The following is a 17,521-nucleotide window of genomic DNA, read 5'->3' as shown; positions in this document are numbered from 1 at the left end:
AACAGTGATTGGAGGAGAAATAATTATTTTTTATTCAAGAGAGATAAGAAAGAGATTAAAGTTGACCAAGTGCATTTATTCATTGAGGTTTTTTTATTTACACATATCTCAGGGGTGTGACCCAGTAAATAAATTAACATTTCTTAAATTTCAAAAACTCTCATTTACTGCAATCGTTGACCTGCATCATCTCAAGTGAGTCCAGCTGTTTCCTTCACAAGATGTACAAAGTGAGACAAATGTATCTGCGACTCCGAGGGCCAGCTGCACCAGTCAAGCCCATCCACGCCAAATGCTTCCTTAGAAAACTCTTCAAACTGCGGTAATAACATTTATATATGACAGGAGTTTCCAGTGGTAATGTGATGGTTCAGGATTGTCAAGACTGTACAACTGTGTGTGTGTGTGTGTGTGTGTGTGTGTGTGTGTGTGTGTGTGTGTGTGTGTGTGTGTGTGTGTGAACTCAGTACATCAGCTGTGGTTGCCGACAAGGGTTCAACACTGAGGTATCACAGGTGTGTCTACAAACACAACGTACTGTGACTATAATCTATTAACAGCTTAGTCTTAATACAACACTGGGATTGCAGCAAACGGAGGTGTTTGATTTCACTGCATTTCAGCAGGATTCTATAAAATCTATACACCTAAATGACCAAAATGTCACAGTTTTAACACTTGCCTAAAAACAAATACTTAATAAATTAAAAAGTGCGTAATTCACAAGTTTGTTACTTGGTAAATTTAAGCTCAAATCATTATGTTGTTTTTTTTTGCTACAGTTTAGGACCAAAGAGAGGAGCAGTGGTGGATGCTGGGGGAAAGTCTGTATATCAGAGACGCTGCAGACTCCCAATGTAGATTTCTGTTGTCACTGAGATTTCACTGACTCACGCGTCACATAGTTGAGCACTTGATGTCTGGTCTGGTTGGACTATTTATAACACTTTCACACCTTTTGATCCTCTGAAAGGTTGTTCCAGATTTAGTTTACGTACAAGTAAACAACTCTGTCACACCGCGAGAAGCAGCCTCCTGAGGGATTTATGAGAATGTAACAGAACACATAGGTTTGGAAGGCGGCAAGTAGCAGCCTGCTTGCTTCTATTAATGGAATAAAGTTTTTTCTCCTTTCTTTTTTTTTTTTTTTTTTTTAAAGCATCATCATTTTTTGGCACTTATTCTTTGCAAATCCCTCTATGACTGTGTCATCCGTTCCCCCAAATGTGCACCGAAGCAATTGCTTTCATGTCTGTCCAGAGCCAGCGCTAATATACATCATTGCATTTTCTATTTGGAAAATCCTTTGCAACTTGTTAATAATATTTCTTTTCTACAAAGAATAATGGCAATAAGTCGTTAAAGGACCAGATTATTCAAAACTCTATTTTGCTAAAAGTCTCTGGCCTGTCATTGAACTCTACACAAATGTATTAGTTCATTAATTGATAAGAGTTATTTGCTAGATCCACATTTCAAAAATATGCGCCGAAATGCAGTTGTGGAAATCAGCCCTTTGACATCACAGATCGAACCAAAATTGAGCAGGTAGCTGTAAACAGAGGGTTAATCATGATATTTTTTGAAGTTGATGATTGACTTTTTGTTGTTGATTTTTGGCAGAATGCTGGAGTCAAGGATGAAAAATGAAGATCTGTAAAACAATATAACATGGGACCTTCAAATGTAACACCTTCATGTTTGTTTTTTTAAAAAATATTTTTTCATTCTTTGCATAAACAAAGCGTAATCATGTGCTCATGGTGAACACTGAGTGATGCTGAATGTGTTCTATCTCCCTCCAGGTCCCCTTGCTTTGGCCAGTGCAGAGCCAAAACACTCTCAGGCCTGATGCTACAGGCTCCTCAGGGATTCTTTTTATCTATTTGTTTTTCCAAGACAAAGCTCTGGGGCTCTGATACTGTCCCCCTGACGCTCAGCGTTGGCTCAGGCACCCCCTTCGCACTGGAAGCTCCATCAGGATTCTGCTGTTGCCACGTCCTTGCCGCGACCTCGTCGTAAATCTGCAGAGTCGCTCGCCCGTTTATCATCCTCCCACTCAGGTCCTCCCAAGCGGACGAGGCCACATATGCTCCCGTCCCGTCTCCTCGTCTCCTCGTTACTCACCGGCTTTTATTGTGACGGTGATGTATGTACATTAGGGTGATAACATCTGTACTGGCGGCGACGGTCGGGGGGGTTTCCTAAATACGGGTGGTGGATGCTGAAGGCGTCACCTGAAGTGTGGCGGCTAACAGAAAGTCCTCGTGTGATGGAATGACAAGACGTTTACACACAAAAAAATCTTATTCATAAAGTGAGACTGCATGACGATTCTTCCTTTGTGCAATGTTCTCAGCGTTGAATGACCTCCAGATAGGGGTGATTGCAATATATACACCAGCCCTCTGTGTCCCATCGTTTCTCTTCCAGCTTGCGTGACGTTAGGGAGGCTTGACGGGAGGAACGACAATGACGCTATCTTACATTTACAGATGATTCCGTTGCCAAGAGTTTTAACGAGAGGCCTCTCGTTCCCGCCCCGGCGCCCCCGAGCGTATTTTTACGGCGGCTTGGCGGACAGGTAGGAGATCAATGCGGCGATGGCGCAGATGTACGTGATGATTCCGAAGACGATGGAGAGCACCGAGAGCCACAGCGCCTGGCGGGACGCCGCGTTGGCTCCCTGGAAATCTCCCTGAGCCGACGCCTTGTTGGTCTGGAGGGGGAGAGAAGGGAGGGAGGGCGAGAGAGTGAGATAAGGGATTAGATGAGAGAGAGAGAAAGGAGGAGGAAGAGGGCATTCCTCATCATTTGTCAACGTCCTCCTGCAACTCCCCCTCCCTCCACACACACTTCCCCGTCGTCATTCCAGTCACACACTGAAGCCCATACACTTGGTTCCCTCTGTGGAATCCAGCTCGGACTCCCGCCGCCTGGCCCCCTCTTCGTCTTTGACCCCTGTTTTAGGGTGGCACTCAACAATATTGGAAATCTATCACCTTGGGCCTTCTTGTTATGACTCTAATTAAACCTTAACGAAGGCCATTGATTGGCCCAAAAGGCCTCCGCAGCTCTTTGTCGGTTCGCTCGGCGCCGACGTTAATGGGTTTTTCTTCCAGGCCGGCACCGCCTGAAGGATGCTTATATAACACCCGGGTCCTCGCACAGGCAGGAGGAGCCGCAGCACCACTAGATTGGTTCTCCTCCTGCTATCTTGGTTTTTTTGGATTGTGAAATTGCAACACAACTTTTATTGTTTTGTCGTTCTCACACCTGGAACATGATTGCACAGATCAGTCAGTCAGGTGTTCACGACATGCCTCTTCTAATGCCATGCAAGTCTATGGGGTCAAAAGTCAACTTTGTCCTAGAGACATGGGGCCACTTGCATGTTCATCGGGATCCCTCAAGACACAGCCACGTCAAATCTGGGGCTTCTAGCCCATGAGGAACCCCGAAACCCTAACCCTAATTTCAGCAGTAACCCTAACCCTAACCCTAATTCCAGCCTTATCACTAACCCTAATGCCATGCAAGTCTATGGGGTCAAAAGTCAACTTTGTCTTAGAGACATGGGACCACTTGCAGGTTCATCAGGATCCCTCAAGACACAGCCACGTCAAATTTGGGGCTTTTTCTGAAATATTTTGCAAGGTAAAATTGTCTTATTATCCAGAAAATACATCCACAAAAGTAGAAAAACAGCCAAAAACAACAATGTCGCAGACTGATGATGCAACCGTCATGCATATGCGACGACGCACCAAAACAAGCTTGGCGGTGGCAAAAGAAAAAAGCAGCAACTGTGTTTGTAGCGTTTGGAAATACAAACATTATTTTGTGTTCATCTCGTCTAAATCAAAGAATATTGTGGTTCGTTGTACGTTATGTGCAGGAAACAAGACATTCTCATCTGTCACTTTATCTTTTTTAAAGTAAAGTAATTAGTAATTGATTACTTATGAAACAAAGTAGTTAAAGAGGTAATTAGATTACTTTTAAACAAGTAATCAGTAATCTGTAGTTGGATTACTGTCAGGAGTAATCCCAACAACACTGCTGATGGAATATAATTGTTCAATGTCAAATAAACATCGGAGAGTCTGACGGTCAGATGAATATGCAAATTTGCCCTGCAGTTTTGAGGTCACGCTTTGTATCCTCTCTGATTCACTGTGATCTGTTGCGACCCGGAACTCAATATCACAGAAACTCATTGCTCCTCCTCGGCTGAGCCATTTTCTGTTGCTGCCGTGTTTGTGGCAGAAGGCTAGATTAAGCCGGGACAATTGCAATCTCACACGACAGAGGAGCAAATTGCTTGTGTCTGTGAAACACGATGGGCGTGTTCACGCACGGATACTGCTAGCTATGTGCTTTGGGAATCGGATGCTGACTTGGATATGCTCAGACTCGCTCAGACTTACAGGTTTGTGTTTCCTGGGGCCAATTTTGATTGCCTCTTATTTTGGTGCAGAACTTTTGCATTTGGTAAAAGTATCTATTGAAATAGCTGCACAATCTGAATTGCATTGAAAAAGGGATTCTTTATGATGCTTTTTGGGTTTTGTCTTTCAAGACTGAAGCAACTACATTATACTGATCTGCACTTGATTGTTTGAAATGAATATCTTCACTAAAACACTGACTGAATCACGATAGAAACACTGTGAAAGACAAGACTGTGATTCCAAAACGATTGTCCTTTCCAAAAATCACAATGTGCATCAGCCCTGTGCTGCTCAATGGCTTTTGTGGCTTAATCCTGCAAATCTAGGTGTAATCCCCCCTGGTCTAAGACACTGGACCCCTCGTTACTCCACACACACACACACACACACACACACACACACACACACACACTGCATATAGGTTTAGAACTTTTGGCTCTGAGCGCTGCCAAGTTGTATCTTGTCAGGACAGGATTGTGTTAGTGCGCTTGTGCGCTTGCGTGCCTGTGTGTGTGTGTGTGTGTGTGAGTACCTTCTGTGAAAGGTAGAAGGCAGCGATGCCCAGAGGCCAGAAGCAGCAGAGCATGGAGAAAAAGGCCAAACCAAGGTAGTCCTGAGGGATCATCAGTGGAAAGTTGCTCTCACTGTCCGTATCACTGAATTCATCAATGGACGAGTCCTGGGATTCGAGAGCAGTTTGTGAGAGCAGGTCAGTTTAGGTGAAATCAAAAAGCAATTTTTTTTTTTTTTAAATCTCTTCTGTCACTCAAGTTTGGCCGGGGAGATAAGAGGATATTTTTGTGCAGCTTATGGAAAAATAGATTCATTCAAGTGAATTTGTCACCAAAAAAACCCCCAAAAGACTGTTTGCCAAGACACACTCAAAATAATCTTATAATTACATGTATACACATCCACTAAGTTGCATGAAAGTATAATTTTAATGGAGACATTTTTAAAAAAGAAATTTCTTTGCGTGCGTTGTGTTGTGTTTATTGGCTCTACGGCAGCTGTTAAACTTTCCCGGTGCCTGTAAGATAATGTGACTGAATGAGGTTAGTCTGGATTGCACTAGCGCTCGCTGACCGCGGGCCATTCATGACTCATGCATCTTTTTGAAACAGCTGCATATTCAATCTGACTCCCCGCCGACAGAGTCGCATTACTCTGCATGTTTTCGCTTTGCGAGGATCGTCATGCGTTTGTAGCCACCGTACGCCAGCATTTGTTTCTTTTCTATTTATTTTTAAAGAGCCACCATGAAACGCGACGTCCGCGCTGCAAGTCACTGGGGACAGGACGCCGCTGCTCAGCCGGCCACCGTAAGGTTGTGTGAATTCGCTGTGTGGCGAAAACGCAGCATGAGGCGGCACAGAATTTCTTTTGGGGGGAAGTTTGAGTCCTTTATCAAAGTGTTTGAGGTGGAACAAAGGAGACGCAGACGTTGCGTTGTGCCTTTTCGAGGTCACCGAGAGGTTGTATTCCCACGAGCCTGCGCCTTTGCATCGCTGCAGTACCCGCCGGCTTCCAGAATGAGCCTGGAAAGCCATTATTGTGTCTGCAGTTGTTGTGTCCTTGTGGGACAGAAGTCCGAAACTTTGCAGCAGCCATTACCAACGGCTGAGTACTTCCATCCATTTTTTTCCCGCCTCACGATGAATTCAAGGTGAGCAATGACACGCAGGGCTAGGAGTTTGCAATTGTGCATTTTTGTGCATGTTTACCGGAACAACCTCCTACCGATGTGCAGCTCATTTGTCTCGACACTCTTGTGTCGACTTCAGCAGCTGTCACATGGTGTGAGATTTAAAGCTAATTTACATTCCACTCCAGGGTGGGCTATGCTCACTGATCTATGAAATAGAACTGGCATCATCTTTTTGCTCCTGTAGTGTCATTACCTGCACTGCAGCAGGAGAGAAGCTTTATGCAACCTGGCTGTTTGACAATGAGCTTTCGATTGCAACCCACTCTAAAAAAAATAAAAAAATAAAAAACCCTCTGCAATGTCTATTTTAAGTTCCCCTTTGAGGAATTCGTGCCGACATTGAGATGCACCTTCTCCCCGAACCACAAGAAGTATATGTGAGAAATCACGATTTCTAACGGTGTGTGATTTTGTGTTTCTGATTATCTAATACTAAATGACACAGCCTGTATTTTAGCTGAATCTCTCTCGGCTACATAACACTTCTATCTCTAAATCAAGATACAACTAGATAGAAAACTAGATCAAACTAGATTGTGATTTGCTATGTTCCTTTGGTCTTGTTTTGGAAATAGGTTCAATTTGTTTTAAGGCCCAACATTATACAAATATTACTCAATATTGTTTTGTTTTTTTTTTTTAACAAAAAGCTGTCACAAAAACGCCCTGAGAAAAATAATTCACTTGTTCACCTTGCAGACATTCAGAAATCATTCATTTGTGACGTCACAATGGCCATAAAGAAATTACCTATAATATGGGGCCTTTAAAATGCTTTAAAATGTTGTTCATGAAAAACAACAACAACAAAAAAACAAAACAAATGTATGTATGTCAGCACAACAGGGGAACATTGCTTTTCCTTACATCTGAGTCGGGGAGCAGGTCGTCCTCGTCGTCCATGCTGTAGGACATGCTGTGGTAGTCCTGCGCCTCGGCCAGCAGCTTCCTCTCCAGACTGGAGCCGGGCCGGATGTCCACGAAGGTGGTCTCCAGGCAGTCTTTGCTGAGTAGAGAGTCTGCGTGGCCCCACACAGGGGCCGTGGGGTAAAAGGTCTCCAGCGTGCGGGGTAAGGAGCAAGGGTCCAGTAGCTGCTGCTGCTGGAGCTCGGGTGGATGTCCGCAGTAGCCCCTCCAGGCGTACGGAGGGTAGGCTCGGTCCTCCTCGCACTTCACCAGGATGCCCTTGTAGAGCCCAGCAGGGGCTTGTCCATTCCCGAGACCCAGTCCCTGGCCGGACGCATGGCTGTTATTGTGGCCCTCTTCCAGAAGAGGGTGCTCTAGCTCGTTTGGATTCTCCATGTCGACCTCTGCCGTACAAACTTTCCAACGACTGAATCAGATATAAATTAGTCTGCAGAGCTGGATTCAGTTTTAGTTCATCTTTAAATCTGGTTTCGGTTTGTGTTTTCTTATTTTTAAGCCTTGGTCCAGAGGTGAGAAACCCGCGGTAAGACTTATGACCTTGCAAAATATTTATAACATTCAAACAGGAGCCCTCTTCGACGTCCTGAAGGATGTGGCCAAGTTCCTCCCCTGCTCACATGTCATATGCTATTTGGCTCAGGACCTGACAGCTTGGGGGTTTGCCCTCTGTCCTCAATTTCACATGATTAAGTGCGTCAGTGTTCATAAATATGCTAATGTCAGCTCCTCTCTCTCATTTAATATGGAAATGTCAATTCTGATGATGGAGGGCCTTGATTAGCCCCAGACAGGCCAGTGAAAATAGTGGAAAATAGGATTTCAGAGTGATTTGCCCCTCAGGATCTTTTCCGCTCAAATATGAGAGTGACAGTGGCATCCGTCTTTCCTGTCTTGACGGGAAACTGCAATGATTCACGACTTGACAAAATGAACGTGAGGTGAATAAAGGAAATGTGTGTGGAGTTTGAATGACTTCATGCTGGTTTTCATCCAATATTGTTTTTTTTTTTTTGCGCACTGATGTCACTGAGGAGTGACACTGATTTGCAAACCCCTAAAGTGATTGAAGTGACACTTTCAAACGGCCGGCCGTCCAGCAGCTGTCAAACACAATGAACGGATTGAGGCCATATTTGAAGGCGGTTAATCTGTTAAAGCAATGAGGCTCCAGAAATAGAATCCTACGGTGCACATCTGCAGGTCAGCGGGCGTGTCCCGACGCACACGTCTTTCTGCTGTTGCCCGCCAAGTCACAGGGAGAAGAGAAAAAGTCCTCCGACGTCGCTTAATGGGCGCCGAGCTCTTTCAGCGCATAATTTTTTCATTTACTCCGTCCGCCTTAAGAAGAGATGCTCATTCAGACAGATGAGCCGAGCCGCCGAGTCTCCCTTCGGCTCTGCTGCCGTTGCACGGAGGCCTGTTAGGGGACAGAGACAAGGTCACATAAAGTGCTCAGACTTCACAGCTCAACTCTGTTGCGTATCACCTCCGGTTTACATGTTTTCCCGGGAGGCTTCTGTTTTTTTTTCCATGCTCAAAAATATACACAGACTAATAGAGCTACAGGGCTGAACCTGACCTCTGACCCACAGCCACAGGAGACACAAGATGTCAGCATTAGCACTGTTCTAGTGTCTAACCACTCAGACTTTACCAACCCAAATTGTTACTATTTCTTCTTGCTTTTTTTTTTTAAACTTTTTTTTAAATAACAAAAGGTTCTTTTTGTCTTATTTCCTTTACTTAATTCAGGTATTTATTGAATCATTTGTTCTTTTGTTTTTATGGTAAAAGGAATGCCAGCTTTACTTTTTACCATACATTACGAAATGAAACCACTGAAATTGTGTGTGAGAAGGTCAAGCGGTGTAGTGCAAAGATGTACACAAAATGATGGTGCAGTGTAATAAAACGCATACTAGCTGTGGCGCCTGAGGAGCTGAATACGCCTGCACAGGTCTGTGTGTGTGTGTGTGTGTGTGTGTGTGCGTGTGCGTGTCTGAGAAAAATGCTAACTCGGTATTATGTCTGTTTAGCGAGCATGAACTCGGCTGAAGGCACATAGGGACACCGGACACGCAGAGCTCTCGCTTAGTTACTGCGGTGCAGAAAAACAGCACATAATCCGGCGTGCCAACTCAATCACAGTAGAGGCCCAAAAAAAGAGAAACTGAAAAGAAGCCGAATGTTGCTTTTGAAATGATGGTGTACCAGTTGTGAACGCTACATTCTGTCGCCACAAAAAGTTCTTCTCTTCACAAATATGTGGATGGGAACAACTAAATTCAGCTGAGACAAAATTTGTTGTTATGGAAACAGAGCGAGGCTAAAAAAAGAGCTTCAACCAGCAGAGGCTCCACGGAGCAATTTGGCTGTTTCTATTGTTCAGGAACTGAGTGCTGATGCTGATAGAGACCTGTCCGTGCTGCTGATGATATGCTATTTTTACACACGCGTGCAATTTGCAGCGTATTGAGCTCGGTGTTAATGTCCACGCGTTGGCAGAGGTGACCTTTCTGCCGCGCATCTTGCCTCTAATCTAACGCATATTGGAATCCAACAATCCTGCGCAGGATAAGCCGTAAGGATGACAGATGCAAACCTCGCATCCTGGAAATGGGAAGTTATTGAAAGGCACGATGTCAAGCAAGACTGACGCCGATGTTTTCAAAACAACATTCTGCCCATCCTTAAACTCCCCATACTTCATTTCTTGTGCTTGCATCGCTTTTCAGAACATGTCCAGAACTTGTGACATCACATCTAAACACGTGAAAGGTATAAGGAAAGTGTTGGTTTTAGCAGGACCACAAGGAAACAAGGGATCTTTAAATGTCTGCAAACAGACAAATAAACGCGCTGCTTTCTTACGACTTCTTTTTTGCGTCATCAGTTAAGCAAGGCGGCCGCTCCACTGGAGTCTGGGGTAAAAAAAACGAAAAATAAAAAATGGGACCTCCTATAGTAATACGGTGACATTAAACTCGGAGAGGCTGACTCTAACTTCAATCCAGACTGAGGAGACCTAAAATTAGAGCGGCGGTGAAAAGCTGCTGTGAGCTGACAAGTGAGGAGAGCTGAATTAAGCTCCCGGCGTTGTGCTTTGGGGGTATTTTTATAACCGGTCGACAGAAAGTGTCATTTCGACGATCCGCACAATATCTCATCAGCACGTATTCATGCTGCGTGGTGGATTGTCTCGTGCGATGCAGATGAGTTCAACGCATCTGCATCGCACAGCACAGGAAGAAGAAGAAGAAGAAGAAAGAAAATGAAACAAGTGAGGGTCTTTTTACGTCTTGTGGTGTATTTTTTTCTCTCCTTCTCACCGGCCTGATATTTGCCACGCCGTCCCGATTCTACTTGTCCGAGCCTTTATGGAGGGATGGTGCCTTGCATGCTGAACAAGCCGGGGGGTGAACGTTCAACACACTGACGTCAGCAGCAGCAGCAGCAGCAGCAGCAGCAGCAGCAGCTCTGAGCAAACTGCCCCCCTATCAACCATCAACAACCCCCAACTGCAGCGCACACGGCCGCGTGGACATACACACACACACACACATCCACCTCTGGACATATTGTCAACACTGTGCACTTGTGCGCTCACACACACACACACACACACACACACACACACACACAGACACACACACACACATGGATGTTTGTAGCACAGCTCCGCCAGCCCCCCTCCTCTCTCTCTCTCTCTGTCTCTCTTTTGCCCCATCCAATCGCAGGAGCGTCATCCCGGGGAGAGATGCACTCAGCTTTATTACACCACCTCCTCCACACACCCCTTACGCAGGCACGCACACACACACGCACAAGCACGCACGCGTGCCTAGCACCCGCGCGTGCAGCTTCCCCCTCCAGCACCTCTGCTGCTCAGCCACCATAAAAAGACTTCTGTCAGCTGTATTATAAGCTCGCCTCCTTTTCTGATACTGCGACACTCATAAAGCATCCAGTCAGGTAGAGGGAAGGCTGCAAGGACACTGCAAATCACTGCCATCACATTTACCACAAGCTCCTCTGCCGCGCAATCCTTCCTTTCTTTTTAGCACACACATGCAGAGTCACGATTTCACTTAACCCCCCCCACTCCCCCCACCCCCTGATTTCTTTTCATTTCATTGTTGCTACGTGAAAAGGCAGCTTATTCTCGAGGCGTGAAAATGTGCAGCCAAAGTGAAATGTGGCTTTGCGCCGCAGAGTTGCAAAAGCAGAGAACTGTTGCCGCTGACTCTCACACAGAGAGAGAGATTTTCAGCAAGTCTGCAGTCTCTTCTTTGGCACGCAGTAACTCTCAGCCTCTTGGTGCACAGAGAGAGTGAGAGAGAGAGAGGGAGAGAGAGAGAGAGAGAGAGTCATGCACAGGGCTGGAAGTAATTGCAGTAATATTTCAGCTGAACACACTTGTAGAGAAAAAAAAAAGCGATGGAGTTGTTGCTGGAGGAAATTGGAGTTGGAAAAGCCTGCGGGCTCTAATGGAGAGACGTCGCTCCCTCATCCGTTTCCCGTTGCGACATGACTGACAAGAGTGGAGAGGAAACCACGAACACACGCACAAAAAAAAAGAGGCGGGCGAAAGAAACACTGCGGAGACGGAGGATGCGTTGCACACGCTCACAAAGTCCAATGTAACATCACGTTCCTATGGAAACGAATTCGCTGTGGAGCCGGGGTTGCTCGCTGTAGGATAAATGAAGCGGGGGCTAATTTGCCATTTCAGTATTGTTCCTTCGCTCGGCTTGATAATAACTGGATGGGATAATTCCGCCGTCACAGTGCCTTCCAGTGAGGATGTGTTGCCGTCACATTAAACGGCTGAGGAGGGATCATTTCAACAGAATTGCACCCTGGAAAAAAAAAATCATCCCTTCTCCGCAAACCTGTGGTTTCTATGAACCCCCATATTAAACGGCGTTTCGCAGAGTGAGCTTATTCATTAGCTAAATAGCGTGCCCTAACCTCTGACACGTGTGCAGGGGGCTCACATGCACGTACACACTGCTTATCCTTCACACCCTTTGCCTTGCGATACAAAAGACAAACAAAACCGCTCAAAGCCCCCTTTTTTTTTGACCTGCAATGCACACATTCAATGCCCCACAAATGCACCTACCAGTGCACGCACGTGCACGCGCACGCGCTCGTACAGCTGGTGCTCGTGTGCAATGAGGCTCGAGGAATAAGACTCCGCAATATGTTGCAAATGGCCACGGCCTCTCTGCAAAACGTGTTGTGCGTTGTACTCAGCGCTCCGTTACACCTCAGCGGACACGCATGAGGCAAAGCCAACAGGGACTCGCCATATCTCTGTTGCTGTATTGTTTGTGTGTACGTCCGTGTGTGCGTGTGTGTGTGTGTGTGTATGTATGTATCTTTCGGCCTTCATAGTCTGCTGGAATTGTGCATTGATGGATGAAAAAGAAAAGTTGACCAATTTACCAATACAATGGTTTCCAGCAATACACTATAATGTATTGTACATGTTATGCAATATAGAAATGAATCTATTTGGCTACATCCAAAGCATTTTTTCTGTAATCATTTTGAGATATTTTGCAAAAGCCAGTGGATTAGCTGTCAATTTTTCTGCCGATGTGTTTTCACCTGCAGGGTGAAAATCAGCAGTGGCTTTGTTACTGTGGCGAAACAGCTTTTGTCCGCAAATGCCAACTAATACCTCGCTGATTAAAGTGGTCAGAGCAGCATAATAAACGTTTCAAGCGGTCAACAGCTGGGAGTCGCAGAAAAATTGCAGATGTGCACTTTAAAAACTCACAGCACGTGCGTGCTGATATCACGCAATCGAGGAGAATCACGTCAGCTCTTGATCGGGTCTATTTCAAGAAAAGACCCCCTTAAAACTAAACAAAAAAACAACAAAGTCTCATGAAGCATATTGAAACTGCCCACACTACCACAAATCACACACTTTCAACCACCCTGAAACAACAAGACGAAGCATCGCTATCGATTGCAGCGACTTCCTGGAGAACCAAACACGCGGCACGAATGCTAAAACGCACGTGTGGTCTTGTATACATTGAAAAACCATCAAAGGGCTCTCAAGACCCGAAACCTGTCAACACAGGAGTGCTGCTCGTCTCGTAATCTAGTGAGGAAGCCATTTCACACCAGCCCCAGCATCACGCAGCCGCATTAGAAGATGTCAAGTACCTCGAACATCACACCGTTGCTGGACGTCCGGCCACAATTATTGACGTTTGCATTGTCGTTACCTTGTCCGGCAATTTTTCTGCCAGTTTGACGGCACGCACCTCCCATCAGCGCCCCCTGAGCACTAACGTGAAAAAAAACCCCAACATTGCCACATATCAACCTCAGACGTCTGACAGGGCTAAAAAAAAAATAAATAAAAATGTTTTAGACAACTGCCCTCACCTATTGCCAAAAAAATACACATGATACACATCCTTTTATTGCAGTTTAATGGCTACAGAGCACAAGTTACTGAGTACATCTGTGTTTAGGAGTCACTGTATGATTCTCCCAACTTGACATGCATCAAGGGACTTGAACATATCTATTGTTGAGATGGCATCTGTCTATTTGCCTGATTAAGTAAACAGATCTCAATGTATGCATAAAAAAACAGAAAAAATGACACATTATTAGTCGAAACCTTGGAGGCAACAGTTTTGACGCTCATATGAGCGCGCGCGTGTGTGTGGGTGTTAGTGTGAGTGTGAATGTGTTAGGTAATTAGCCTCCCCCCAATCTTCACATGAGTGATGATGTATTACACAGGCATGTCATTATCAAACTGGGAGGGCGTATTTGTCAGCTTCTAATTGGCAATAACCAACGCGGCAAAAAGGACGGTCAGGAACGCCAGACATGACTAGAAAACACACACCGTAGAAAACGCTGCCGAGCCGGGAAAAAAAACAAACAAAACAACAGCAACCGACCTCCGCGTATCCAAAAAAATGTCCCCCGATTCGCATTTCATGGGACCAATGATGAATACGTGTTGACGGATGCGGACGTCTGAGGATGCAACATCACGCTCCTACATCACGCTCGTGTAGGAGCGTTGCTGATGTTGCTGCAACAAAAAAACACAGAAAAATGGAGCAGAGCTGTGCGTTTGTGGGAGTATTTTGGTTTGCTCTGCTGCTGTTAGGAGATCCAGAGCAGCAGCCATCCATCCATCCATCCATCCATCCATCCATCCATCCATCCATTCATCTGCTGTGAGGTAGATGTATGAATTTAAAAATGGAAAATTCTCTCTCCAGTTGGGGCGTGTAGCCCATGGTTTCAAAATGATAGGCTGTTCTGGGGAACCACTTCAGTTGCAAGGACCAGTTGATGAATTCATAAAATGGCCCTCTCAGGTATCATCTCTGCAGGCAAAGGCTTCCTGTTGTACCCACAATTAAAGGCCTTAACTGACAAATGACTGCTGACATGTAAATCAAGCCTGAGGTGCTTCAATACTGGCACATTATTTGAGTCATTTAGTGGCTGTTTGAAGTATTGATTTTACTCCAGTGATCATCTACTAAATAACCACGTCACGTAAAGGGAATTTTGTTAGTGGGGCAGATTTATGTTCATAGCTTTACACCACTGAGCAGGTTAAACACCACAATTAGTCACATTGTATTTCTGATGTCTTTGATTTGCAAGAAATTGAAAAGAAATGTAAAAGTGTTAATTATTTTATTCAAATTGCTTTTGCATACTACTGCTGCAGAAAACAAAAACAAAACAACAACTAAATGTATTTGTGTTTGTAAAAGTTGTTGTAACCTGTCAAAGTCAATTAGATTCTGTTTTTTTTTTTTTTTTTAGAGCCTTGTTTATTTTTTATTACCATGTACCAGCAGACATTTGTTTTTCTTATGTTTTTCATCTTAATTTTCTGTGACAGTGATTTGGAACGTGAAGGAGGAGTGGGGGTTGGGAGCAAGAATAACAAATGCGGGGCGAAGAAAGCCGAGTATCGTGCGTTCTAACACCACATTGGCACTAAACTACTGAAAGGGGACACAAACACAATAAAAAAAAACATTAAAAAAAACATTCACCGTATACAAGCATTTGTTCAAAAATAAATAAATAAATAATTAAATACTGCTGCTATTAAACAAAGTGACAGTTTCATATAGGTGGATCTAATACACTTTAATTCTTCTCACCTCACAGATCCGTCCAGCCCAGTCCAGGGTCACTCCTCGAGGAGGGTGGGGGGGGAAAAAATTACAAAACATCAAAGAAAAATGCAGCTATTCAGCATCCCACTTCCAAACCATCCACCGATCCGCCGGACCGAGCGCTGACACACACTGATTTGACTGCTCCTCCGAGCGTGGGCACGTGCTCGCCTCTGAATGTGTGCGTGCGTGCGCGTTTGCGTGAGAAGCAGAACCGTGAGGGTGGGGAGCGAACTTGAAGGCATCCCCCGGATGAGAGGCGTGTTGATGGGATGGGACTGCCGGCCAGCGAGGACGCCTGCGAGGGGCGCCTGAACACACCTGTGCAGCCTTGCGGCAGTAACGCAATGTTTTAACACCCGCCTCGCGCACCGCACGTCTCCCGCATCCTCGCGCCTCTCCTCCTCCTCCTCCTCCGCCTCCTGGTCCTCTTCCTCCGCCTTCTCAATCCTAAACGGTGTCAACTTTCTGCTGCCGGTCTCCGACTCTCTCTCTCTCTCTCTCTCTCTCTCTCTCTCTCTCTCTCTCTCTCTCTCCCTCCCTCCCCCTCTCTCCCTCGCAACCTTTCTCTCCCACCCCATCCCCCCTTTCCTCCTCTTTATTTTGCCGTTTCTCCGCTCTGCCCGCCTCATTACGGTGGGAACACCGGGTCCTAGAGCCTGCTGGCTGCAGCTCCAGTGCGAGTGTGTCAGTGTATTTATGCTCGTAAAGTGCAGGGGAGGAGAGAGGACGCGCATAAAGTGAGGGCATTTTGCCTTTTCTTACTTCTTTAAGAGGATTAGAAGGGTCATTTTGGGTTTGGAGGATTGGGGTTAAGACTATAGCTGTGGGTGGGTGGGTGCATTGGGCCTGCTGCGTGGGCGAGGTGCCGGTTGTTAAAGTTATTGGGACGGCAGAGAGTATCTCAGGATTCTGGACAAGCAGCAAATGCAATATCCGCAAGGTGCGGGAGATTAAAATCTCAGGGATTGGGAGTGCACGAGATGAGGCAAACACAGCAAAAAACGGGCAAGCAGGAATGAAAACAGAGGCTGATGGAAGAGATTGTGAGAGAGGTGGATGCAGCAGCGGAGTAGTGTTGTCGGGCTTACTCCATAAAAGTCATCCAACTACTGATTACAAAGTACTCCTTAAAAAGTAATCAAATTACTTCAGTGACTACTTTGTTTCATAAGTAATCAATTACTTATTACTAATAACTTTAGTTAAGTAACAGTTGCTCAGTTCTTTGGAATGAACTTTATTAAAGTGCAAATATTGCCTGTGTCCTCTTAACATGAATGAATGTTTGCTCTCTGAACACAAACTGCACATTTCACAAAACAAACTCATGTACAGCACTGATGCCTTTGGCACAGCTCGTATTGTTTCATATTGTTTTTGGTTCTTTTCTCTAAATTTCAGACATTTTGTGGCTTGCAAAATATTTTGTAAAAGTAACAGGCACGTTACTTAATAAAGTCATTATGATACAATTACCAGTTTGGCCACAGTCATCCCGTTACGTTACTTTGTTATTAAAAAAAGAAAAAAAAAAAAAAAGTAGTTTAATTACAGTAGTGGATTACTTAGTAATAGATTTCTGGCCAACACTGGCAGTGGAGCAGCGGCGGGGTTTGTCGAGTGGTCTGGGGTAGTGAGGGTGCGGGGGTGGTATCATGCAGGCCGCTGCCGCTGCGTGTGTGCCATTACGGAGTAAAGGCTGTGAGATACCCTCCTGGCAAGAGTGACTCTAGTTTGTGTCAGTCCGTGTGTGTGTGTGTGTGTGTGTGTGTGCGTGCGTGCACGTCCTCACCCTATGACCCACTTTAGCCGGCCAAGCCAGCCCACATTAAGATCTGCAGTCGGAAATAGACCCAAGATGCAAAAAACAATCATCCCTGCTCCGGGGCGTCATGCTCATTTCACTTCTGTTCCTTTTTTTTTTTTTTTTTTCCAGGGGAGGTTACGTGGGATAAAGCTCAGGCAATGCTGGACACCAGCAATCAATAAAACCCACAGGGCTTACGCTGAGTATTTAATGAGGTGCACGGCTCTTAGCTCGAATCCCCGTCTCACAGAAATGGTTTAACCTTTCGGCGATGTTTTTATTTTTTCATGCCGTTGTTTTTCTCCCGCCCGTTGGGCCCTTTCCAATCGGCCGGCGTGGCCACAAAGCCGCCCGGCTGATGCTTCATTTGTCTTGGGCCGCGTTGACAAGCTGCCTCTCAGTCCATCATGACGCCAGGATCGATACACAC

General features: G+C 45.4%; 1 protein-coding gene across 1 annotated transcript; it reads right to left on the bottom strand.

Annotated features, from left to right (window-relative positions):
- Positions 1-55: 55 nt before the first annotated feature.
- Positions 56-15,790, bottom strand: tmem91 (transmembrane protein 91). The gene is made up of 4 exons (XM_076036654.1): positions 15,267-15,790; positions 7,030-8,506; positions 4,987-5,133; positions 56-2,719 (listed from the first exon to the last, which is right to left on the bottom strand). Exons 2-4 carry the CDS (start codon positions 7,462-7,464, stop codon positions 2,564-2,566), a joined length of 738 nt encoding a protein of 245 aa, XP_075892769.1. The 5' UTR covers positions 7,465-8,506; positions 15,267-15,790; the 3' UTR covers positions 56-2,563.
- Positions 15,791-17,521: the final 1,731 nt, after the last annotated feature.

The sequence above is a fragment of the Nelusetta ayraudi genome, unplaced genomic scaffold (genome assembly GCF_046127955.1).
Source record: "Nelusetta ayraudi isolate G7.1 ecotype Tasmania unplaced genomic scaffold, CSIRO-AGI_Nayr_v1 ptg000048l, whole genome shotgun sequence".
NCBI lineage: Eukaryota > Metazoa > Chordata > Actinopteri > Tetraodontiformes > Monacanthidae > Nelusetta > Nelusetta ayraudi.
The sequence above is the reverse complement of the archived record's forward strand: the minus strand, read 5'-3'. Positions and strand labels throughout refer to the sequence as shown.